A 25,518-nucleotide genomic window follows, 5' to 3' on the forward strand; every position below is an offset into this window, starting at 1 on the left:
CTTCTAAGGTGTTCCTCCTGCCATCCCCTCCAATGATTACTTCAAACTCATACTCAGACACTGGATGGGTTTTTGGGTGGACCAATGCACGCCAACCTATTCCTGTTGATAAACTCCAAGTTAATGACAATATAAGCAGTGCTCATAACAGAACATATACATAAAACCACTTCTTACTATCCATAATCCCTTCCTCACATGGTCAGTAAAGATACACTGCAGGACAGCTATATTGTTGACAGGTCCATTGCTGACTTGGACAGTCACTCCGTGTGAATCAGAGGCAGTGACAGCTCCAGTAAAACCCCCTTGGCTATTACCTTTAAGGATCACTACAACCTTTATAGCTTCTCTACTATCTATTCAACTAATAGGATGCCAAAAAATAAGTAAGCCACCATCTCCCATGGCGATCACAGAACAGGTTTCACAAAGATACAAAAAAATACAACATAGACCATTCACCGATATAAATATCTTCAGTGAATGCAAGGAAAGGAGTTGTTTCAAAAAGGTACCTTCTAAGAGTAATACGCTTAAATATTTTAGAAGCAGTTACAACCTACTGTGTCGTGGTCTATTTCTGTGTAGTGCTTCAGATGATTTTGTTTTATATAGTAACTAATTTGGATTTGTCACTAGAAAGAATAAATCGTACTAAAAATTCAAGCAAAAGTGTATTAATAATTACTGTTATCAATGGAGCGTGAGGAAAGGACTTAAGAGTCATAAGCAGAGTTAAGGAGCAGGAGTCTGTGTATCCTACCATAACTTCCCCTTTCTCTACTACCCGTTTCATGCTACTTGCTTTCATTCTCCTGATCCTCCGGAGGGTAAACAAGCCCCTGAAATTCCACATTGACATGGATCTCTATTCCCAAGATCAAGGCAACCTTCAAAAGGATAAGCTGGAGCTGACGGATACCTGCAAAAAAGCAAATGATAAAGAAATAAAAAAAAAAGAAAAGAGCACAAGTGCCCATGCATCTGACATTACTGATAAACTGATTTAAAGGCCAGCTGCTACTTTCTTTTTCCCACTGTGTTCCCAGCACTTCATACAGGCAGCACTGGTGTGTAATATCATCATATGCCAAGAAACTTCTACCTGGCTGAAAACCCAGACCTTTTCAAATAATAAAAATAAATAAATTTTTTTTGTATTTCAGTTCCCAAATCAGCAACAAGGGAAACAACCAGAACATGCACTGCAGGGGATAAAGGGAAGAGAGCACAAGCAGGACTGCACTTTTGTCACAGATGGCAACTAGCCATTTGATCAGCTTAACTGTAATACTGAACTGTACCTTCATCCTAACACCTTTTGGTTAGTGAGGGCATCGTAAGTTCCTCACCACCTCTCTCCTCTTTAGTTAACGTAGGTAGTGGGTATGATAACGACAGTGTGCAAACTCTATTAGTTTGAAGGAAGACACCTTAGTGTCATGTTTCAGATACTGAAATGAAAAAATGCTCCACCTAAACACTAAATTTCAGCTGTGCTGAGATACAAAAGAAGACAACATGCATAAAGAACTGGAAGAATAAAAATGACAAGAAATTGAAAGGGAAAAAGCAATCTGCAAGACTGACATTCCAAAGATCTTTCAGTTTTACCATTCACTGTCAAAAAAAAAAAAAAAAAGAGGCAGTTTTTGCTTTGGACAAATCTTATCTACTGTGTTTGTGCCACTTTATACCTTCCACTTATGCCCAGTGGAGAACACAGACTGGTGGGCAAAACTTGGCTGTGCCTTGTCCAGTAAATTTTTGGAAAAAAACAAAAAAACAAAAACAAAAACAAAACAAAAAAAAAAAAAAAAAAAAAAAAAAAAAAAAAAAAAAAAAACAAACAAAAAACAACCTGAAAAATAATAACTCCTGATCCATCAAAGTATTCAGCTTTCAAAGAAGACTGATTTCTCAGGATTTGAGAACCAAAACTACTCTCAATTTTAATATCTAAACCTCTATTTAATCAAAACTTATTCATAGGCTGACAGTGTTCTTGAAAATATCTTCATCACTCTTCCAAAAATTAACAAAGCCAAAATTATTCCTCCTTTTTCCAGATCAACATTCACAAAAATGTTCAAAAGCATTCAGTAATTTTTCTTTTTATAAGTTGCTTACAATGCTCAAGAGAAACAGAACAATCTGGCAGCTGCAGGAATGTAACAGCAAAAATATGAAAATTATCCATCAAAAAAAAAAAAAGGTTTGAACCTTAAATGTACTTTTCAGTTTAGGAAAAAGATATGCCTTGGAAAGTAACAGGTGTAAAAAGATGAAAGATATATATTGCATGTGTGATAATCTCACGGCACAACGTATTTCTTTCACATCTAGGTCCAGCCCAAAACGCACTATGCAAAGGTAATGCTGAATTGGACCGTAAGGACTTGAGAGCAGTGATTGGCGTAGGCTGAATTTTAAAGAGTTACCCCCATGCCCTCATCCACCCTCCTCCTATGAAGAACAAGTGCTGCTGTGTCTAGCAGTGGCTGTACTTACTGATATGGTCTATGGATCCTGCACAGAATTTGCCATAAAACTTTTTGGCGCCAAGACCCCTCAAGTCATGTATGGTGAACGGCCACAAATGCAGCACATTATTGCGGGAAAAGGCATCCCTCTTTTCTACGACCACCACCTTGGCTCCTAGGAATGACAGGTCGATGGCTGTACGAAGGCCACAGGGTCCAGCCCCAATTATCAGACACTGCAAAACAACCAGCACAGGGTAACTTTACAGTCCTAGGAGGAAAAACATATTTTTACCACAGCTTCCAAGCATCCCACGGCTCTTACAAGTAAGTGCTCTTTGTCTGCAACGTAAGCTGAAATTTCAGATCAGTCTTTCTCTTGTTACCTGCCACGCTCTGCCACTGATATGTTAAAGCAGTTGCTGCAACCTGAAAACAAAGCATATCACTATCACAGAGCAGTGAAAGTCTGCAGAAGCAGGCAAGTCACCCGCCTCTTTTAAACCCTTGTTCTAAGAAGAGATGCCAAGGTGTACTCTCCAAGCTATATAAGCAACTGGAGAACAGCAATATTTCTGAAGGCTTCTCCCCCTCATTCCAATCCATGTGCTTTTATTTCTTAAAAAAACGGTTATTTCCTCTCATGTTCCAAAGCCTGAGCTGGCCTTTCTTGAGAAAATCTTCAGTAACACCAAAAATTCCTCATCGCCACTGAGTAGCATAGCAATGGCTAAAGCAGATAAATAGAAGAGATGCTAGTGTTTTTATAAACATCGTCATTTAGATTAGCACAGACAGCAGTCAAGTCAGAGCACTCTAATTTATGCCTATGTTGGTGCTTCTACTATCGCAGCAAAGGAAACTTCATGAACGTACATAGAATGTAAATCTGAACTTTGTGTGACTAGACAACTTTTATCAAAATACGTTTTCTCCAGCCTAACCTTTGTCATAGCAAAGGTCTTTCATCTTCTCATATCTTTTTCCACTCTACTCACGAACACTATCAGAAGCAATAAACAACTTGAGAGAATGTAGAATACTTACATATCTAGTGTTGGAAGTACTTTCAAAGAAACGAATGATACAGCAAGATCATTTATTTTAAGATTAAAAAACCAAGATGGTCAGTTGACGCTTCTTACCCGCAGAAACTGAGGTCCACAAAGACGCCGGCATGGTTACGTGCATTCACAAAAATATAGTACACAGTTCATTTTGTCATATCATTTTTGTACTTTGATTTCTATTGAGTATAAACCAGATCCACAGAATAAAGATCTTGCTACAGTGGTGACTGCTGCTGCCATGTGAGTATTTTCCAGATCCTTACACACCCTTATGGCTGGACAACAAAACCCTCTGAGAAATTCTTAGGTATGCTAAAACTTAACCAGAATCCAACTTTCTGATAACAGCCTATCCCAAAGCAAAGCTCTTTGTTCTTTGGTCCTCCCCATATGCCAATTTTTACAGGTCACCACATTTTCACCAGTTATTCTCCGGGGCATAAATTCTGCAAATGACGTAAAACTGCAAATATAAAGGCTGAATGATGAATAGAACAAGTTACAGCAGTGACGACATAACAACTGATGTGCAAATTCAAAGTAAGACTACTGTATAAGATAAGAAGTCACGTAAATCTGAGGGCAGAGATCCAAGTCTAGAGGAAATGGCAGGGAAGAATAACAGCACTTCTTTAGTAGCTTCAGGAACCTGAAGGCATATGGAGAAAAGGCAATCCCAACCACTGAGCTATTAAACTCCAAACCAGACTTATATATTGAACAGATGTCCAATTTGTCATTTGTTAAAATGGATAATCAATTAGAATCTAATATATTCTTCCAATTTAATATTGTTTTCTTTCTGGGCAAGTATAACTCTCAGACACCCCTTAGTCTTTCTTTTTTTAAACTTGTAAGAAAATTAGCTGAGCGTATCATATTTACTCAGGTAACAATTTTGCTCATCTGACAACCACAATCTTCAAAGAGACTGGATTCAATAAGCAACAAGACCACACTGAGTTGGGTGACATATTCTTTGATAACTTTTCCCATATAAAATAGTTATAAGGTATACAACAGAAAAGGAATTGTACTAAAAACAGATTATTCAAACTCAGGTCTAATCAAATTATAAATTAATTGTCTGTAATGTTGTCATAGAAATGTAAAAACATTTTTTTCTCTACGACCTTCTCCCCTGTCACAGAATCACAGAATGTTAGGGATTGGAAGGGACCTCAAAAGATCATCTAGTCCAATCCCCCTGCTGGAGCAGGATTACCTAGACCATATCACACAGGAACGCATACAGGCGGGTTTTGAATGTCTCCAGAGAAGGAGACTCCACAACCTCTCTGGGCAGCCTGTTCCAGTGTTCAGTTACCCTCACCATAAAGAAGTTTTTCCTCATATTTATGTGGATCCTCCTGTGTTCCAGCTTGCACCCATTGCCCCTTGTCCTCTCAAGGGATGCCACTGAGAAGAGCCTGGCTCCATCCTCATGACACTTGCCCTTTACATATTTATAAACATTAACGAGGTCACCCCTCAGTCTCCTCTTCTCTAAGCTAAGAAGACCCAGCTCCCTCAGCCTCTCCTCATAAGGGAGATGTTCCACTCCCTTAATCATCTTCGTGGCTCTGCGCTGGACTCTCTCTAGCAGTTCCCTATCCTTCTTGAACTGAGGGGCCCAGAACTGGACACAATACTCCAGATGCGGCCTCACCAGGGCAGAGTAGAGGGGGAGGAGAACCTCTCTCGACCTGCTAACCACACCCCTTCTAATACACCCCAGGATGCCATTGGCCTTCTTGGCCACAAGGGCACACTGCTGGCTCATGGTCATCCTGCTGTCCACTAGGACCCCCAGGTCCCTTTCCCCTACGCTGGTCTCCAACAGCTCTGTCCCCAGCTTGTACTCACACATGGGGTTGTTCTTGCCCAGATGCAGGACTCTACACTTGCCCTTGTTATATTTCATTAAATTTCTCCCCGCCCAACTCTCCAGCCTGTCCAGGTCTCTCTGAATGGCTGCGCAGCCTTCCGGTGCGTCAGCCACTCCTCCCAGTTTTGTGTCATCAGCGAACTTGCTGACAGTGCACTCTAATCCCTCATCCAAGTCATTAACGAATATATTGAATAGAACTGGTCCCAGTACCGACCCTTGAGGGACTCCGCTAGACACAGGCCTCCAACTGGACTCTGTCCCGCTGACCACCACTCTCTGGCTTCTTTCCTTCAGACAGTTCACAATCCACCTCACTACCCGATCATCCAGACCACACTTCCTCAGTTTAGCTGCGAGGATGCTGTGGGAGACCGTGTCAAACGCTTTACTGAAATCAAGATAGACCACATCCACAGCTTTACCATCATCTATCCACTGGATTATGTCCTCATAAAAGGCTATCAAGTTGGTTAAGCATGACTTCCCCTTGGTGAAGCCATGTTGACTGCCCCTAATGATCCCCCTATCCTTGATATGCCTAGAGACAGCACCAAGGACAAGTTGTTCCATCATCTTTCCGGGGATGGAGGTGAGGCTGACCCGGGTAAGGTGAGGTCTATAGTTACCCGGGTCCTCCTTCCTGCCCTTTTTGAAGGCTGGAGTGACATTTGCTGTCCTCCAGTCCTCAGGCACCTCTCCCATTGCCCACGACTTAGCAAAGATGATGGAGAGTGGCCTAGCAATGACTTCCGCCAGCTCCCTCAGCACCTGCGGGTGCATCCCATCAGGGCCCATGGATTTATGGACGTCCAGATTGCTTAATTGGTCCCTGACCCAGCCCTCATCTACCAAGACAGATTCCTCCTCTATCCTGACTTCTTCTGGGGCCTCAGGGGTCTGGGGCTCCTCAGGACAGCCTCCAGCAGTATAGACAGAGGCAAAGAAGGCATTCAGGGCCCCCACCTCATTCATCAGTGGGCCTACATTGCCTCTAGTGTTGGCTTTACCTGCAATGTATTTGAAGAAGCCCTTTCTGTTGTCCTCGACCTCTCTTGCAAGGTTTAATTCCAAGGAGGCCTTAGCTTTCCTAGTTGCCTCCCTACATCCTCTGACAACAGACTTATATTCCTCCCAAGTGGCCAGCCCCTCCTTCCATGATCTGTACACCCTCTTCTTCCACTTGAGTTTGCCCAGCAGTTCCCTGTTTAACCATGCAGGTCTCCTGGTACCCTTCCTTGACTTCCTACCTGTTGGGATGCTCTGATCTTGAGCTCGGAAGAAGCAGTCCTTGAATGCTAACCAACTATCTTGGGCCCCTTTACCTTCCAGTACCCTGTCCCATGGGATTACCCCTAGCAATTGCTTGAAAAGGCCAAAGTTGGCCCTCCTGAAGTCCAGGGTTGTGATTCTGATAGCTATTCTGTTCCTGCCACATGAGATCCTGAACTCTACCATCTCATGGTCACTACAACCAAGGCTGCCCTCAACCTTCACCGCTTCAACCAGACCCTCCTTGTTAGTGAGGATCAGATCCAAACAAGGATGTGGCTAACAACAGCTAGGTTATATTTAAGACTCTAGATGTTCTGAATGTAAAATATATGATACTCAGTGAAGTAATTAATGGCCAAAGTTGCCATATTTTTTTACCATCACAAAAATATTAAATTATGTTATTACGAAACACAGTGAGTTTTAAGCACAATTAAAAACAGAAGAAACGATTCTGCGCCCTTTTTTACCTCTTAACATTTCTTCCAGTTTCAGATCTCTCATGGAAACCTATCTTCTGATACTCTCACAGGCAGCAGTAACTACATGAGATGCCAAGTACAGCCAACTAAATAAAGGCAGCTACTGCTGTTCCTTGTTCCCTCTCCCCTCAATGACCCCAAGCAACTGCTGCAACTCCATGCACTAAAGCTGTCTCACCACTCAGAAACACTTCTTGCTCAAGATCTTTCAGACAGATTATATTAAGTTTTCAGTAACAACACCATGGTAATGGAACATTAAATGCAAACTGAAATCCTGTATTCTCTGTATAACCAATGGAGAGCACCATTTGTAACTATTTACATCTGAACAACCCATCACGTCCAAGTCTTGCTTTCATGAACACCAATTATCCGAATTCTGGTTAACCTGGACGCTGGCCATGTGATGCACTAACTACTGCCCAACTCCAGTCACCGCGCTTCACTCCTGCACCATTTTTAAAGGGGCAAGAGCTACGCCGCAGAGGACAAGAACTTCAAAACTGGTATATGTTCAAGTGTATAGAAGCTGAGCTTACTAAAGAAATGACTGACTTCTGTTCTGATAACATGGCTAAAACCCTAATCTTTATTTTAAATTCTATCACCGCCACATGCACACTTAAATTTCTGTATTTTTTAATCAGTGGTTTGCAAAATACATTAAACATTAGGAATATAAAACTAAGTGAGATAGGAAACATCAAATCAGATATGATTCAGTTCTTAAAAGGCCTCTACTTTGAATAGTTATGATTATCTCTTATGAACTACATATAAACATTTAATGGCAGATACTAGTAGGATAGGAAACAAGTAATTAACAGAAACATATATGAAAAAGATAAAAAATACATATATTTATCTTTTCTTTACATTAAAAATTTCAACAAATTTGTATGCAAAGCCATACAAAAATAATTTATCATCACAGGCATATATTCTTTAAGACATACTAACAACAAAAAAAAATTAACTAAATTTCACTTTCTCTCGGCTATGGTGTGAATCACAAATCCACAGTCCTACATGCTTCTGGGTTGGGACAGAGGGGGTACCACCTTTAATTTATTCACCATCCACCCTTTTGACTTGTGTTTGTATACAGTATCTCACCAACAGCTTCTTAGAAACACTGGCAAATTACTCTCTGGCTTGCCTCCACTCCCTTTCCTCTTTTCCTTTACTCTTTCTTCTCCTTGTCATCCACACAGGAGAGCAGCTACAGAATAATCCCTCCCTTTCCTCTAGTAGAGACCAGTTCAGCATGATCCCTGACATGTCCACTGCAATCATTACCCCCTCCCACCCCCCTGGTCCTTCAGACCAACACCAGCAAATTCTGAGGTTTCTCTCTCATCATTAAATGAGGGAGAGTCACACATGACCCCGTGAGACTCTCTGTTTATCTCACCACCATCTCATCTCCAAGATCAGCACATGCCCCTTCCACAATCACTCTCTTCATCCCGTTTCTTCAATTCCATCCTACACTCTCTCTAGCTTGGCTTTGGTGCACGAAATAGGCTAAGATTTTGGACTATATAAAATCTCCAGCAAACTCTTTAGTCAAACATCACTCCCAGTGTACTTTACCCCTTTTACCCACTTTTCAACTGCACTTGAAGAGATGTCTTATAGACAGTGGGCTACATGTATTTCTTTAAAGTGTGTCTTTTTCTGCTTTACTTAAGACTCAGTACTCCTCTATGTCTGCAGCTATTCTTTCAGAGCACTAGCTGAAGGACTTGCCTCATTTCTTCCACTCCTCTCACTGTCAACTTCCCACAGGGCTTCGCCTGTCATCTCTTTATCATCTTCCTCTACAACTTGCCTTTGCCTCATCTCATTCACAGGCATGGGTTCAATCAGCTTGTCAGTACTGTAGATCCACAGAACTTTTCCAACTCAGAATTGACTACTTTTTGTCCAAGCTAAAATCCCTACCTTCTGACATCTCCTTATGGCTGCCTAGTTGTCAGTTCAAGCCCAACATGATAAAATGGAGCTCTAATATCCTTCTAAATTCACCTTACCACTTTCCTTCTAAGTAAGTGTCACAAGCAATTTTCTGAACGTCTTTCACAGCTGGATGTCAACCTCCATTTGTATCTATTTTTTTGTATGTCCTCATAATCAAGTACTATCAAAGTCATACACTTATTCTTCCATTAAATCTCTTTTTTCGTGTTGCATCTCTATTATCGATGCAACCTTTTTTTCAGTGTTAACAAATACAGTCTTGCCCACTAAGATACATTCAGAGCCCAGATGCAAAACACTCTTTTAGTCTATTACTTCAAATAAGTTAAAATACCTCTACATTCTTCGCAGCTTGCTCAATCTCTTTCTCATTGAAACATAAGCCACTCGTCTTCATTTCACAGCCTTCAATATCCTACTTCAGTTCTACCCATCATGTTTCATTCAAAATAAGACCAATTCCTGAATCCAATGAATGCAAAGTGCAGTCGAGTTTTCAGAAAAAGAATTTTGAATTTTTGCCCATGATGTCCATAGGGCTTGGAAGGTTTATTCCTAAATATATACAAAAATCACTACATTTATTGTCCTCTAAGTCCATCCTTTCTCATGTTGCCTGAAAAATACAAACCTTAACAGTGGCTGGACTTTTGGAGTGTTGAAGCTAGTGCCCACCATGATGACCAACACTGACCAATTGTTTTATTGTTCTCCAAGTTAATCTATATGCACTTGCTATCTATAATCTGATGTACCAATAGTAAACTTCTTGAGGAAAGAATTACCTTTACAAGACCTAGAACAAGTGGACCTTGGTCCATTGGTAATTTTTCCAAGTGTTGTTGTAGTAATCAATTACAAATGCCACCATCCATATGAAAATGGCCATTGGAAAGTGAAATAGAATAAGCAATCAAGAAACTAACATAACTTTCTAATATCTAGTTGGGAATTAAACTTCAGTCCACAGACCTGAAATGACTGACATAACCTAAACAGGATATATTTCTCCCTCAGGTCTCTACTGAGGAATTAGTCATTAATTCCTCCTATTAAGATATTTCCTTCTCCCAAAAGGTGAATATTCAAGAGAAGAAGCAGCATCTATTGTCCTCAATGAAGGAGGACATAATCCTGTTCTAATTTTATCATATTCTGCACTATCTTCCTTTTTTAAAAAAGGAAGAGTATATGTTTATTTGCAAAAATAACCTATTCCATTCACATTTTGATGAACGATATAAAGAACTGCTTTCAGTAACAACAGAATAAATAAATAAGCTCATACTGTAAAGTCCAACAAGGGTGCAGCACATAAATACCAGCTCACAATAAATCAGGTGAAAAAAAAATTGGGGGGTGTGTGTAAAAGCAGGAATTCCTGCAGTAAATACCACAGATACCAGCCTTTTAAAAGGAATTGGTATGAGTCTGCACAGCATTTTTGTTTCTCTGAATCTGGCATAGAAGTTATTACTTTCTAAATAATGGAAAATAGAATATTTTGCCAAATTGGCATGAAAGTTCACTTTTCTTGAGACTCATGAGGATTTTCAAATTAAAACTGGAAATTTCCAAACATACATATTTTTTATCTGGACTCCAACAGCAAATTTCATGTCCCTGTTATTGTCTAGTAAAAAAATATTTTAAAAAAAAACCTACCAAGATTAAAGGCTTACTAATTAAGATTTTCTAACCCATCTATAGTATTGACGTCAGAAAAACAACATGCAAACTTGCAGGCTGCTTCTCCTGAATAAATTACAAATTTTCTGGTCATTCCTAAGGATTTCCATTTATCCTCTCCTATTCAGGTGGACAGTTAAATTTGGTAGTAGCAAATGCAATTTTTGATTGAGAGTCAAATGTTAACAAATTGTGGCTATATTGTAAATAATACATGTGAGAACATTCCTAAATCTTCCCTGGGCTTATACTGACACCAAGCAAACCGAGACATTTTTATTGTGTATTCCAGAGACAAACCGGGTAATAGTTGTCTTGACCACCATGAACAAATCTCTTACCTTCGTGTTGGCGCATACTTTCCCCTTCTTATAGTCCTTATGGCTGCCTCTTTTATCCAATTTGGCCCACAAGGCTTTGGCTTTCCAGTAATTTAGCTTGGACTTGAGTTTGTGATAGAAAGAACGGTAGTCCTTGGGCTTTAGTTCTAGGTAGTCACAGAGCTCTTGGAAAGCCTTAAGAGTCCCCTTGCAGGTTGAAGCCTGGACAAATCTGTCAAAGAGAACATGAGCCTGGTTCACCTTCTCATTCTTACTTTCCTCCATGCTTCACACTTCACAGCTGCCCTGGGAAGCAGCTGTTCTCTTCCAGTCTGCCAGATTTCCCGATGGCGCTCTGCTGAGCCACTTTCACCTCTGGCTTAAAAGCATTATTAACCTATAAAATAAAAAGAAGAAAATGTAACTGAGCTTGCTCTTTCTTTCTTCTTTCCAAAATTTTGTCTAAGCCTGCTGAACTGAGAGCTCAGATTCTCAGTAATTAATAAAGCATCAGTCCTAAATAACTCAATTGATCAATACCCCAAGGAGTCCTGCCCAAGTTGACTGAAGCGGAGCCTTCCAAAGCTCACTGAGCCTCACTGCAGACAGTGGAACATCTCGCCTCTCTTAAATGGCAAAACACTTTACCTGAGCCAGTCCCTAGAAAATTTTATCAAAACTCATTTCACATGAACAGCAGAGAAGTTACAAGTAAACTGGCAAATATTATGTGATGTTTGGAAGTAGGCATGGGTTTTAAAACAAAAGATAGACTTACTAATGTAGCAGTCACTGTGATAATCAGATCACTGTGGTAACACCACAGCAATGTTTATGTGATGGTCCTAAAAACACTACGGCCACAAAGTACTTTAGGAGCTAGTATTCCACCAGTAACATGAGTTTTGGTTCCTTCATTCTAAATGGAGATGTGTAGAGAAGAGAAAAAAAGATGGCATAGCACAAGCTGATATCTCTGTCAGAGTCCTTGTGAACACTGCTTTTGTACAGCGACATAACAAACCCAGCAATGGCTACTGCAATCCTAGAAAGAAGTTAAACCTGCTAACAGCAATCAAATGCTTAAGAAAAGATGTAAAGACAGAAAAAAAATGCCTGTGTTGCATCAAGAAGTATAAATATCTGCCTTACCTAGAGTCTATGCATATATTCCTGTCAGTAAGTAAGCAGCCTAAGAGTGAAATGTGGCTGATGCGTGATCCTCTTCAGATTCTCATAGTAATTCCTCTATTCTGTGGTTTTCAACTTCTTTTGATATGCAGGTCCCTATAAAATTTTTAGGTGGTAGCTGGGGTCCTCAGCAGACTAAATATGCTAACAGGAGGTCTGCTACTCTTAGTTGCTTTCCTGGGATCCCTCAGAAGCAGCCTGCAGACCTACAGAATGAACTGTCTGGATCAAAAATAGCAGATTTTGTTTAAAGGGACAGATATTTTCTCTCCCCCTCTCTCTCTCTTTTATATATAACAAATCTCTTTTTTCCTTTTATGCATAATACTAAGTATTTTGTAATATTAGTAATACTAATATTACTAAAAAAGAATAGTTCTGTTTGTCTTCAGATAGGAGGGCAGCATGGCAACACATGTGGGAACTATGGAAGGGAAAGCATTTCTGAGGTGCTTTTTGTCCTTTGGTTTTTTTTTTTTGCAAAGGGTATTCAGGTAAAAAAGGAAACATGTGGACTTGGATAAAATCTTTTAGATTCTCACCAGCTCTTTTCCTGGTTCCAGCAGAGAGGAAGCCAAGTCAAACATTACAGCTCATGTCTCTTCCCCTCTCAAATGACAGCTCTGCAGCAGTTTATTTGGGCATTCCTGCGTTTCACCCTAACATGGTATTTATTGCTTACATTTAGAAATAGCAAAGGAGACCTGAAAACCTTTACATACAGCCACAAACTGTAAACATAAAATTTCCTACAGAAGCCACAGTACAACAATGGGTGACACCAGAGAATGCAATTCTGGCTGTATTAGGACAACTGCCTTAGAGGACTTGGTACACGTGAAGCTGTTTTCTAACTGGCTGATAGTGATGCCACGTACATATCAGTACTGCTCACTAAGCAGGATGGAACTAACTCCTTTCCTTATTTTTAATCTTCACTTCACTGTTGTGAAGCTGGAAACATGCTCCAGGCTTGAACCTCAGGGTAACCACTGCACTACTGCGGAGATCTAAGACACTGTGCTTTAAGCCTGTGTCTCCTCTTCTGTTCTCAAGCAGAATGTTATAAAGAGCTCCAACAAATCACCTCTTATGCCGAAGGAGTAATTTCAGTGCATCTGTGTAATACAAATACAACAAAATACCTACAGTCTAAAGCCATACGCCTCATTAATCAGCACAACATTGCAAGTTGAATACTATTTTCTGTTGTTTCCCCCACCTCTTGCAGCCCACTGTACCACCCAAACACTCACATTATAACAGCACTTCAGGTGACTGACACTTCCTAAGAAAAAGCAATAGAAGTTATACGACCTAACTCAGTGGACTGGCAGTTTAAGTCTGTCAGTCCACGGTCCATTATTGATATATCCAGATGTAAGGACAACATAGGTTTCATTTCTTACTCTTGCTTCTATTCTAAGCTTTCACCACAGGATTGAAGTGGCACTGGTTCTGCACTGCTCAGAGAGATCCCGAAGTTAAAATCCAACCTACTTTCATTCTAGGAACTTACTGCTCTGTGTTCAACGTTTGCCAAGCCAGAAGACAAACCTGCAAAAGCATGTCATTTTACGCAGCGCAACCCGAGCGGCACATTAATTTAGCAGTTCTGCCGACATCCCATTTCATGCAGGCTGGGAAGTCAGTTATGCCCACAGGTCAAATACAGAGGCTTCAGTCACTGCAATTAGTCACTCCCCAGAATTCTGCCTTCCTGATGTAAACACCCAAAGCCCTTGGAACCCACGAGCAACACGTCAGAGATCATGGAAATTACAGGAGGCAAAGCAAGGGCAGGCAAGAATTATTTGCCAGGTTTCCAGGGTATTTGTATGCCTTGTTGGCTATTCTGCAAGTCTGCAGTATCCTGCGTGTTTTGTCTCGAGGCAGCTGATTGCTGACTCAGAAGCTCTGTAAATTCCTTGGCTGGAGTGTTGGGAGACAAAGACAAAGCCCGTGAAAAAATGCATGCAAGAACAGTGTTCGTGTTGCTATTTACAATAATAGCATGAGGCTGTCACTGACTCATGACTGCAAGTACACTTCAGGATCTCCAGCGCTTGCCCAGGACAAAAGAAACCAATGAAAAACAGAGACACGGGCAATGAATAATTCCAGGTGGTGGTTCCTTCCCACAGTCACCACAGATGTAGGAATACGAGTATTTTACCGAATGCATATATGAGAAAAAGTTCAGTGTCCTACTTCTGTCAAAAGCAAGAGACAGGAAGAGATTTTGCAAATAATACACATAACGAATTTGGTTGTACAAATTCAAGTTCCTGCAGAAAGCGTTGCAAATGCAGGGCTCCTATATTCCATGCCAATACACCCCCATTATAGGAGTCATCCTCCCTACATTTTCCACCCTGATTTTGTTAAAAGTGCTCATTTAACTAATAACTTGAGCCTAGAAAAATAAAATATTATGGGAATGTATTTTCCAGCATTCTTCTCCTTTTTTTTTTTTCTGGCAGAAACTGTTGACTTAATTCCATCTAAATTCACAGCTTGTTCTTCCTAGCTTAAAGCATTTTGAGTGAATAAAACATTTGCCAAAGTAACTGCCCAGCTCCACTTGAGAGTGCTGACTTTCTCTGAACACAATGTAAATACTTTCTTATTTTTTGGTTATTTCACAGCCAGGCAAACACCACAGATGCACCCCTGACAGACAAATCTCTGAGGTCAGAGATCAACAAACTGCAGTACTGTATGGAATCTGAAAGCAAGTTGGTCCATCAATCACAAAACTACTGATAGCCCCAATTTCCATTTATTTCATACTTTCCCTAAATTTCCAGTTCCCCAGCAACATTCCCTATGCCCTTGTCTCCCTTTAGTGGCCCCTCAGCTTCTGCCTAAGCGAGACTCAGTAACACGCTCTGGAAACTCTGAGATTCCTGCAGTACCTAGGCAGCCAGTACACACTTGCAACTTGGCTAGCAAAAGCCTAAGCACCATTTATTGCTAAGTTTATGCTGCAGACAGTAAAGACACCTATTTTTGTGTCTCTCCTCCACCCAGCCTTCAGTTTTCTTACAGGAAATCAATTACCTTTGACACTTTCATTCCCTGTCAAATCTGGATGAAATAGTTCAAAAGTTATTAAGGATGAACTGAAGAGCAGATTGACAAACGGCTCAATCCCGTAAGCCTCCCTTCTTTAGGAAACCACACTAAAAAAAGTCTTTATTCCAACAAATGAAAACGCTGTTTTCACTTCCAGGATTTGATTTATTTTACTTTTAGCTAAAACTGAAGAAATGGACTTTGCTACAACATGTTCATGACTTTCTCAGTGATCACAGGTATCAAAAAGTACAGGTTTAGGGCAGCGGTAAGAATGAGGAACAGACAGCAAAAAGAGGACAATTTTGACAAGAAAAGCTAAAGCCAAAACCAGCAATTATTTTAGCTCCATATTATGCAGACAAGGAATGGGAAAGCAGGAGGACGAAGGCGTGGTTGCCATTGTTTGCAGCTTCCCTTCTATACCAGATGGAAAAAAGGAACGTCAGCACTGTCCACAGTATGTTTTAAGATGGCATTTAGATCTGCTCCCATTCATAAAACTCCACACTCGAACAAATATGCTGGCAAAATTATGTTTGTGTTTTAATACACTTATCAAACCTGATTTGGTGGGCTTCTACCCACCATACGGGAGTGAGTCTTTTGGGTTTCCACCTCTTTCCTCTCTATGCCCCTCCCAAGCTAGGACAAAAGTAGGAGAAAGAGAGATCAAATATGAACTTGGTTGCAAATACAAGAACCCATTCTTAAGGAGAAGATCAAAACACATATACAAACAGTTCACAGAATTCTCACACCAAGAAAAACTCAACCCAGTAATGGTTTGAAAAGAAATGCAAATTATATCCAAGAACACAGAAACATACAAATACAGAAGTAGTTACAGATAATATTTTGGTTCCCAAATTCACATCAAGGTACTGAATAGAAATGTGTACGTTGTTCATTACTAACCATTTCTTAAGTGCCACAACATGAGTACTGAAAACATTAGACCTACAAAATAAAACCTTTTATCTATATGAATTCAACAAACGTACTGTTCTGCTGCTCTGTCGTACACAACTCTCATCACAGCAGAGTCCCTACGTTGAATGAACACCAACATAAAGAAGGAGGCTAAGAAACAGATCATCTCTCTTCTTTGGAAGGAAAAAAAAAATAAATTATAGCAAGGAAGGGGTAGCTGCCCCCTTATAAGAAAAGGGAATAGTAGGCCATCTGGATAGCTGCCATGTTGTAAGACAAGCTTCTAGAAGAACTACTAGCTTAAATGCCTGACACAGCCACATACAAGGGAGATCCTTCATAGCACAAATCTTCACATTGGGTGACCAGTAACCAATACAGTGATCCCTTCTCACCTAGCACCAACTCACCAGCTGTGTGTTTGGGAAGCTGGGGATATTCTCTACATCTTGGAACAGTCACCATGCTGTAAAGAACCACACAGTACTCTACGTGCATAGCAGAAGAAAATTTATTTCTCAAAGAAGTAAATGTACTTTTATTCTGCCTGTTTCAATATAGGAAGCCCTCAGTCTACAAGCATTTCCCATAAAGACCATACCCCACACCTGTAGGCAGTCAGACCGTGGGTATTTTCTGATGAGCAACACATACCCCACTTCTAAAGTAAATGTACAATCACTTCACACTAGGTGAAGGTGACTTCAATACCAGGCTGAAGCACAATGGAGACTTCTCAGTCCACCACTTATCGGGGCAAGAAGGCTGAATGTCATTCCCTCATTTGAAGTGCTTTGAAGCTGTTCCTGATGTTACATTTCAACACAGAAACCCATCCTAAAGGTAGTTTCTACCCAGTTTTACAAGCTGGACTTCCCCAGAGTTCTTCAAACGCTATCAAATAACCTGAGGAAAGTTCCTATACCAAAAAAAAAGGTCTCTAAGCAATTACTGGAATGACACTTTCACAAAACTTTATATTTCTATGACACCAAATGGGGATAAAACAAATCAGTCACCTTAGCACAGGCAGACATACCAGCTTTTGACATCATATAGGACATGGATTGATTCATCTTTCTGAGCCAACATGCTATGCCACAAGAAAAGGAGGTTTTCAGAAAAGCTTTACTGAACATTACAGAACAAGAGCACTGGTCTGACCCAATTAGAAGTTTTGAGCAGAATGAAGACTGAAGGCTACAAACACACTATAACAATCTCTGCAGCCCAGTGAGCCAAGTCCTCTGAGGCCTTCAGGTTCTACCAGCACACTGATCACCCCAAGCCATTCAATGACGTAGTGAGAAAACAAATAGAGCCTACATTTATTTTTTTTTTAAAAAAAGAAGAAATCTCATAAAAGAAATTCTCTAATGAAACTCACATGAACACACTTTTAAAAATTTATATAAGTGAAGGCTTCTATGTCAGAACCTGATACCAAAATACAGACTGCAATGATCACAAAAGTTAAGGTAGGAAAGAATCAACAGGGACAAAGAGACAGATACAACCATATGATCTGCAAGTGACAAAAGGAAAAAAATTACCATTCTTTAAAGAGCACATAAAATGGTTCATGAGATCGGAAAAGTTAAAAGGTCTAGCATCTAATGTAGTACGTGCTTGCCTTCTATCTTATGCACTTGTCTCCACTTACGTGCTTCAGGTCTCACTTTTATCACCTAATTCTGCTTTACACAGGTCAAAGATTACTAGGCACATAGAATCACTGGGTTCAAACTAAGCTGAACTTCCCAAAGCCACCTTCATTTGGGTCATCGAGAGAAACACCTTAACATCTCGGAAGCAAACTCAAAGACTGGTCATTTGTGCCAACATTTATTCTAATCAAGGCACACGGTTGCCTGGACTTTTAACTCCAAGGTTCACTTCTCAGTGGTTTAGTAAACATCAGACCCTTACAAAACAAAGAACAAATATACCAGTCACAAACATTAAAAACATACATAGGAAAGGAAGTTTTATTTGTGCTGCTTCCAACTCTCAGCTGTTATGGGTGTAGAAAAGAGGCAGGCACTTTTTCAAAAGAAGCTGTAGAGGAGAAGGGAGTTAGAAAATGGGATTAAAAGATTCATAATTCCACCCTCCACACACACTCTACTAAACTAAGGCATCACAAATTGAGTACACTGCCCAGAGCAGTTCAAACGGATTATGTAATGGATGTATATCCTGTTTCTGTGGAGGAAAACTGAATATGGAAAGCAGAGGGACTTAAAATTTTTGGAAATTTTTTTCCTAATGCAGATCTTACAAGACTCTTTTGGGAGCCAAGAAATCTAAGTAAACAGACATTTGAATAGAAGAGCCATAAAGGTTTCTCCAACCCACAAACCACTTCATTTACAGGCTGTTGAACTTTAAAAACAAAACAAACCCCAAGCTTTATTCTAGGTAAAGTCCAGGAAGGGCTGGGATCATACTACAACCCATGGGTGCAACCTCAGCCTTTATAATTGCCAGGTAAAACAAACACGGAGAGCTCAAAAAACACTTAAGAAATTGGACCTTAAACCAAGATCTTCAGAACTGCCACCTCCTTTCCCTTAACCAGAAAGGTCCAATCAGGAACAGCATCTCAAGGACTCATCTGCAGATGAGGACCAGCACCTTATTCACTACCTGCCACATGCCTTCACTTGTCACTGTTAATATATCTGGCACTCTGTACCCCAGCTATCATATGCCCCAATCTGCCACTGCCCCCAGCCCATGCATGGCCAACAGACCCAAGCTCCACCACCAGGCCAACTCCGTCAAGCTTCACTGCTGCCAAAGAAAATCCCACAGTGTGTTTACAACCACTGATGGGTGTACCTTACTCATGCAGCTCAAATCACTACACCTAGCCTTCCTTTCTCCTTAAAAGTTGTGCATGGAAATGTGTACTGTCTAGTCTCTCTAAATACCTAAAACCAGAAATGGCAATGGCAAGAAACTTGATCTAGGGTAGATATAGCAGGCTGTTTCTTGATGCTCTGCAGGCCACCACAGGCCTGTACTGTCCTCCCACATTAGTCACTAGATTAGACCATAATATACAATTAAGCAATTTCATGTCATTTTGCAAAGGCAGAGAATTACACACCTCAGCAGGAGCACTCCTGACTGAACAGAGTTTGAACAGGACACAAAGCAGGATTTGAAGGGAACCAGAAACAGACTGGTTTAAATCATGCTGTGAATTTTCTCTTTCTGTGACTAGCAGATTAAGTATGGAGCTACACCTCGTTTTCACGGTAGACCTTATTTGTCTAGACTCTTAAGGCATGAGGCTTCTAGAAAACAGAAAAGATACTGAACGTGTTCAATGAACACGATGCTAAATCCCAATTCATTAGATCACAGGAAGAAAAAACACCCATACACAATAATCCCATAACTTTTATTTCATAAATTCATAAATTAGATCATTTAATTGAGGTCTATTCCACAGGTCCCACAAACCTCTTCTATAACCTGTCCCAGGCTGAATTCTTGTAGACATGTTTTTATTCTCAGAGAAGGAAAAAAATATTTATCCTAGCCTTTCCTCAAACCACTCTCTTACTGTACTTACATCTTGGAGTTCTTAATTTGACAGTACCTAAACTTAGTTTAGGATTAAGCCTTGACAAATTTACTCATGCAAATCTTTCCTCTTCTAAAGATAAGAATACCCACCCTTTGCACTGCGGTACGCTCCATGATCTTTAGTAACAATAATAATTTAAAAAAGCAAAGCAAAATCCAACCCTTAGCAACTAACAAACTTCACTGTGAGATTGTCAAATGACAACTGATCAAATCTAATGCAGCTTAATGAAAATTCACCTCTATTACACAATCCTGTGTGTCTAATGCTTCCCATCATTCATTTTCCTCATAGGTACAAGGAAAGCTTTTACCAGGAGACAGGAATATATTGTAAGCAAACAACTGGTTTAACATTTTGGCTGAACTATGACAGGTAGAATAAAGAAGTTCTCATGCTACAAAGTATACTAAAACTTTGAAAGGTAATCCAGATTGTAGGTATAGTATGGCAAAAACAAAACTCATAACATCAAACTTTCAACTCTGGACATAAGTTAATATCATTTGCACATACTGTTACATAGCTTAAAAATAGTAACCAGGCAGTACGTTCCTCACTTGGCTGGACATTTGACGCTCGGTAAATGCTGAAACAGTTTCAGTCAGCCAGATAGCAACTCCCCTCCATCCGCTGAACACACAGGAGGTGCCTCTCTCAGCAAAGCCCATGCCAAGCTCAATGCCTCGAGCAAATGAAAATCTGTTAGGAAATCAGCTTCAGAGGAAAGAGGTAGAGGCAGTTCTGTGATTTACTCTCCTCTCCCTGAGGCTTTGGCAAGCGGTTTCTGAAATAAGATGGCAGTCATCACTTCCAGAGGCAGACGTTACTAGTCTGCTCAAATACAGCTGCACTGGTGGGGACATGAAAAGACTTGGTACGAATTAGTCAGAGATTTAATCCAATCTAAGTGTAAGAATGCCATTCAGCAGAATTTGTTCCTAGTAGAGAGCATACATAAAAGCATCTCTCTTTGCCTTTCATCCTCAGGGACTTTTACATCTAGTCTTTTTAATTCCATCCTCCTTTGGATAAAGGCCATTCCTCTGCAAGGATATCTGAGGGTCTGAGGCAGATATCCCTTAGGTGAACCTCCCAGCTACCTGGCAGGGTAAGTTGCTCTATGACAGGGCACAAGCACCCCCTTCACTTAATGCAGGTCTGAGAGCCCTCATCAAAGGGCCTACAATCACATTTTGCGCAATACCTCTACACACACCTCTTTATCAGCCCACTGTTAAAGCTCTCAGTGGTCACGGAGAACTACCGCACTGTGAAACAATGTGAAACATGGCAGCGTGGTTCAACAGCTCTCATGCAGTGCTTTGCCACTATGCTGCTTGCACACTGGAATTTGTCTTGTAAGGCATTCCAGAACTTCCACTGGCAGATGATTCAGTTCTGGATCTTGGGCTCAAACCGAACAATTTCCATAATCCCTTATTTCATAACACCACGCTCCATCTGGTATTTGAGCACTAGTCAGATCGATTCTTTTTCAAAATGCTTTTAATGCAGCAAAGAGAAGAGAAACTAAAGGTAACTTGTGACTTCCTCGGTGATAATACCAACAGGTTGCTGCTAGCTTATCCGAAGGCAGGCAATAACTTCAGAATCAGACTGACAAGGTCTCTTAAAGAAGAGAAAGACTGAAATTAAGAAATACTTCCTTCAACTTCATTCAGCTGCTGCTTTCAGGCTCATTCAGCCAGCGTGGACTGGTAGCACAGCATGGCTCTGTAAACCAGGGATGACCAACATTGGTGGCAGAACCTCAGCATGACTGGAGCTGCTTTCCTGGAAACCCATACGGTGCTCTGCACAGCAGACTACAGCATTAACTGTAAATTCCTCTCCAGAGAGATCAGCCTGAGGCCTTCAACATCTGGAAACCAGCCTCCCTCCAATTGGCACTGGTATTAAACAATTTAGTATTCATATATTTACCATTATTTTATGCCAACAGAAGCATATGCTGCTATTAAGGTGGCTTTTCTCCAATCTGAAGGCTGAAAAATGTAAAGAATTCGTTCCTGATTACATTGGAGGCCACCAGTGGAATCTACATGCCTACTCTCCGCTCCCCTTTCCTTCCCCATATGTACACCCCAGAAATTATCACAAGTAGCTTTTTCTCCACAGACCCAAGGATCTGGCTAACTGTAATGAAACATTTCCTATTCCATGGGGTAGACTAGAAAAACTCCTTGACATTTGGATCTTCAAATACTTGGAGTGGCCACAATCAAAAACCAATGTTTGTTTTTAACCTTTCAATTCTATAACATCCCTGGTTTTCCTGTCACTCTGAAAGTGGTATGGCTTATTTCCCTTCCGTGGCTGACATCATCAACTAGGCATGCACTTTCTACGGTAACTACTGAATTACATTCTGTAACTATAGGGGATAACTGTGGAACACTCATTTGGAAGACTAAAACACAGACAGAACGATCTGAGGCTGACAGAAATGGGCAATTTCCTGAGCCGTATCATGCTGTGGCAACTGAGATTAGGAACACTTTTTGTCCCATCCGTGTTATCACCTCAGAAGTTTCTTCCTGAGCCCAGTTGTTTTATGAACAATAATTTTCTTTTAATTTCCAGGCCAAGTTTATACCCCTCTGTTCCCGTGATGATACTGACCTATGCATTAGCTTTCCCTCCCTTCCTACATAACTTACAGACAGATGCCACATCTCCTCTTGATCTTCATTATACTGAGGCTAAATCAAGCTCTCGTCATCTAAGATAGGCACTCTTTTCCTAGGCCTCCCAAGGAGAAGGACTGCATTGCTGGGTTTGGTATGTAATCTTATGAAGGACTATAGCTGTACACTGCTTTTGGCCAGATGAGTTCTCACAAGAGTATGGCATAATAGGGTGCACACTGCAGGGTACACCCCTCTCCTGACAATTCTGGGATTGCTTTGGCCTCTTCCACAACTACAACCCAGTTCTGGTATACATTTCAATGTACTCATTGATCACAGGGATCACTATTTCTCCTTCCTTGGTCATTTCCAAGTTAAAGGACACCAGATCGTCTCATTCTTGCTTTAATGCTACTGAATTTAATTTAATTTGTATCCCATAAGTTCTAGTTCTTTCTACAGAACAACAATGTAAAGATCAAGTTAGTCTCAAAGAAGTAGCATCACACCCCTCATCCTTAAAGTACAGTAGCAGCAATCTTTCCCCAAAAAACTAGTTCCTTCCCCTTTTAAACATAATTTAGTACTTTCTGCTCTGAAATGCAGTACTCATCCCAAATCCAAGCCTCGCTCATTTTCCCAACTGACCAGCATCAGCTGCAAGTAGCCTTTCACATATATGTGATGCAAGCATGATGCATTCAATAGAATATACGATGCCCCATATAGAGCTATCAATGCCTCACAGTGCATTCATTAGCAGAGAAGTGTCTTGTGTTCATATCTGAGCAAACTTCTTGTGGGTACAGTAGAGGCTTCAGAATATTGTTCTTCCTAGCAGAGAATCAAAACATCACACATGGGAAACTGACTGACCTAAAGCACTAGAGCAACAGAAGTAGGATGAAACCAAGTGCCAGGGCTATCATAAATCTATCTGATCAAAATGTGAAATAAACAAATATGATATTTGGATGCAGCAGTCTCTCCAGAAAAGAGATGCAACAGTATTGCCACTGGTCAGGAGACTGATAAAGCTTCACGTGGAAGTATATACAGTTCTGCCTCCCGTGTGCTGTTAGGCTAGGCAAACTAAGAAGAGCCCTTCCAGTTTCCCCTACTTCTGGACCCATTTCTATCAACATAATAAACAGGGTAGAACACCTCTGATAGTGGCAAAAGTTAAAACGCATTAGGTTTTAGACTGCAACTCAACATTTGAAACCAGAGAAATGGGGTTCTAGAGCACTCTCCCACAAGAAAAGCCCAATGCAATTAAAGACTTACTCAGTTTATTAATAGAATACAGTTTTCTGAGACTGAAAAGGAACAGAGTACATCCTAGGGTTTGCCTCCAAACTAGTCCAGTGCTTTGATATTACTGTACATATGTGGACCTGACAATATACGCACAATTAAAATGCCAAGCCAGAACCAAGCGATCTTAGCCACAACTGCAAACATGTACGCATAGCAAAAAAGCCTTATTGAAGGTTCATAAAGCTGTGCAAGATTAACAGCTTTCAAGGTCTTTAGCTGCATAATGATGAATTTTTCTGTCGAAGTAGCTGATATTGTAACCATTTCTGTAACTGCCTGTCCTCTTACTGACGCATGTGTTGTGCAGGGTGGGAAGAAGTGCGAGGGAGGTGACCCTAGTCATTTGAAACTCCATTTCCTTGCCAGGATGGATGAAATTTCGCTTCTTCCTCTATTTTAAAGAATTGCAGCCTTGAAAGCTGAAAGCAGCAACAGACTTCCAGAATTTTGCCTATGTGTGTAGGGCAGAAAGAAACAATGCTGTTAATAGAGTGTTTGTTTGGAAAAGACGGGAAAGAGGTTCATGCAATTTCAAGGAAATTGTGGTTTTGGTAGTGCACCAGGGTGCAGAAGCAGCACACTAAAAACTGCTGGTACACTCCTGCATGTTGTTTACTTCGGAAAATAAAATCTGAATGTTGTTTTCCCCCAAAGGCATAGATGTGCTATGCAAAGAAATGCTTCAGGCATTTTATGCCACATCTGTGTCCCCGCAGCTAATAAAGGAATGTAAGATGACTACAAGCTACACATGTATAATCAGTTAAATAAATTATATCAGGGACTTTAAGGGATAAGTACTGTTCTAGTGCTCCGAGCATGTAGTATACTGCCCAGGAGTCCATTATCCCAAAAGAAGAAAAATTATTTCATGTGTTTTTGAATTGCTCTTAAAAACACCAAAAATACACCAACAGTGTAGCTGATTCAGGACTGCTCTACACTGGTTTTGAATGAGATTGGTTTTCGCTTTTTCATATATGCTATGTAACAGTGACTTCATTTCCATTAGTCTCCTGGCTAACTGCTCAGATCTGACAGTAATACAGCCATTAATCAGGCCAGTAGGGTCTCAAGTTTAACAGAAAGATCAGCGTTTATACATGTCAATTACTTCAGTCCAGAGTTGTTGGGACATTTATAAATAGCCATAGATTGAGACCTGCTAGTATCTTAGAGAAACGGACAACAAAACAGCAGCAAGTTTACAGTAGCTAGCTGTAAAGAAATTTGAAGCTATGTCCTTGACAAGCATAATACAGTATTGTTCACTGGATACAAGAGGCGGTCCCTTCTGTAGTTTGGATTGCTACCTATTAAAGTGCTCCAAAGTGCCCCTATGCCCATTGCACTTGCTACCTTTGGAGGAAACAGGCTGCCAGTGATTTGTATGGAGGGCCTCAGAGCTCATCTCTGTATAGGCTGCAGGGTGTAACCCTAAGGTTACTCAACATTTAGGTATTTCAGTAACTCACAAGACACATTGGAGAGAACACTAGTGGTATCCACACACTTCTCCATGTACTCAACATAGCACTTACGGCC

General features: G+C 40.6%; 1 protein-coding gene across 7 annotated transcripts in view; it reads right to left on the reverse strand.

The window, feature by feature from the left end:
• Window positions 1–25,518, reverse strand: part of MICAL3 (microtubule associated monooxygenase, calponin and LIM domain containing 3) — a 165,315-nt gene that overhangs the window by 101,686 nt on the left and 38,111 nt on the right. For all 7 annotated transcript variants that reach the window (XM_068402371.1, XM_068402370.1, XM_068402368.1 and 4 more), the window contains exons 2-5: window positions 11,218–11,593; window positions 2,515–2,722; window positions 809–925; window positions 1–102 (exon numbers count right to left, since the gene is read on the reverse strand). In XM_068402371.1, coding sequence (XP_068258472.1) covers window positions 1–102; window positions 809–925; window positions 2,515–2,722; window positions 11,218–11,481 — 691 coding nt within the window. In that variant the 5' untranslated portion in view covers window positions 11,482–11,593. The remainder of the gene's footprint in view (window positions 103–808; window positions 926–2,514; window positions 2,723–11,217; window positions 11,594–25,518) is intronic.

The sequence above is a fragment of the Nyctibius grandis genome, chromosome 5 (genome assembly GCF_013368605.1).
Source record: "Nyctibius grandis isolate bNycGra1 chromosome 5, bNycGra1.pri, whole genome shotgun sequence".
Taxonomy (NCBI): Eukaryota; Metazoa; Chordata; class Aves; order Nyctibiiformes; family Nyctibiidae; genus Nyctibius; species Nyctibius grandis.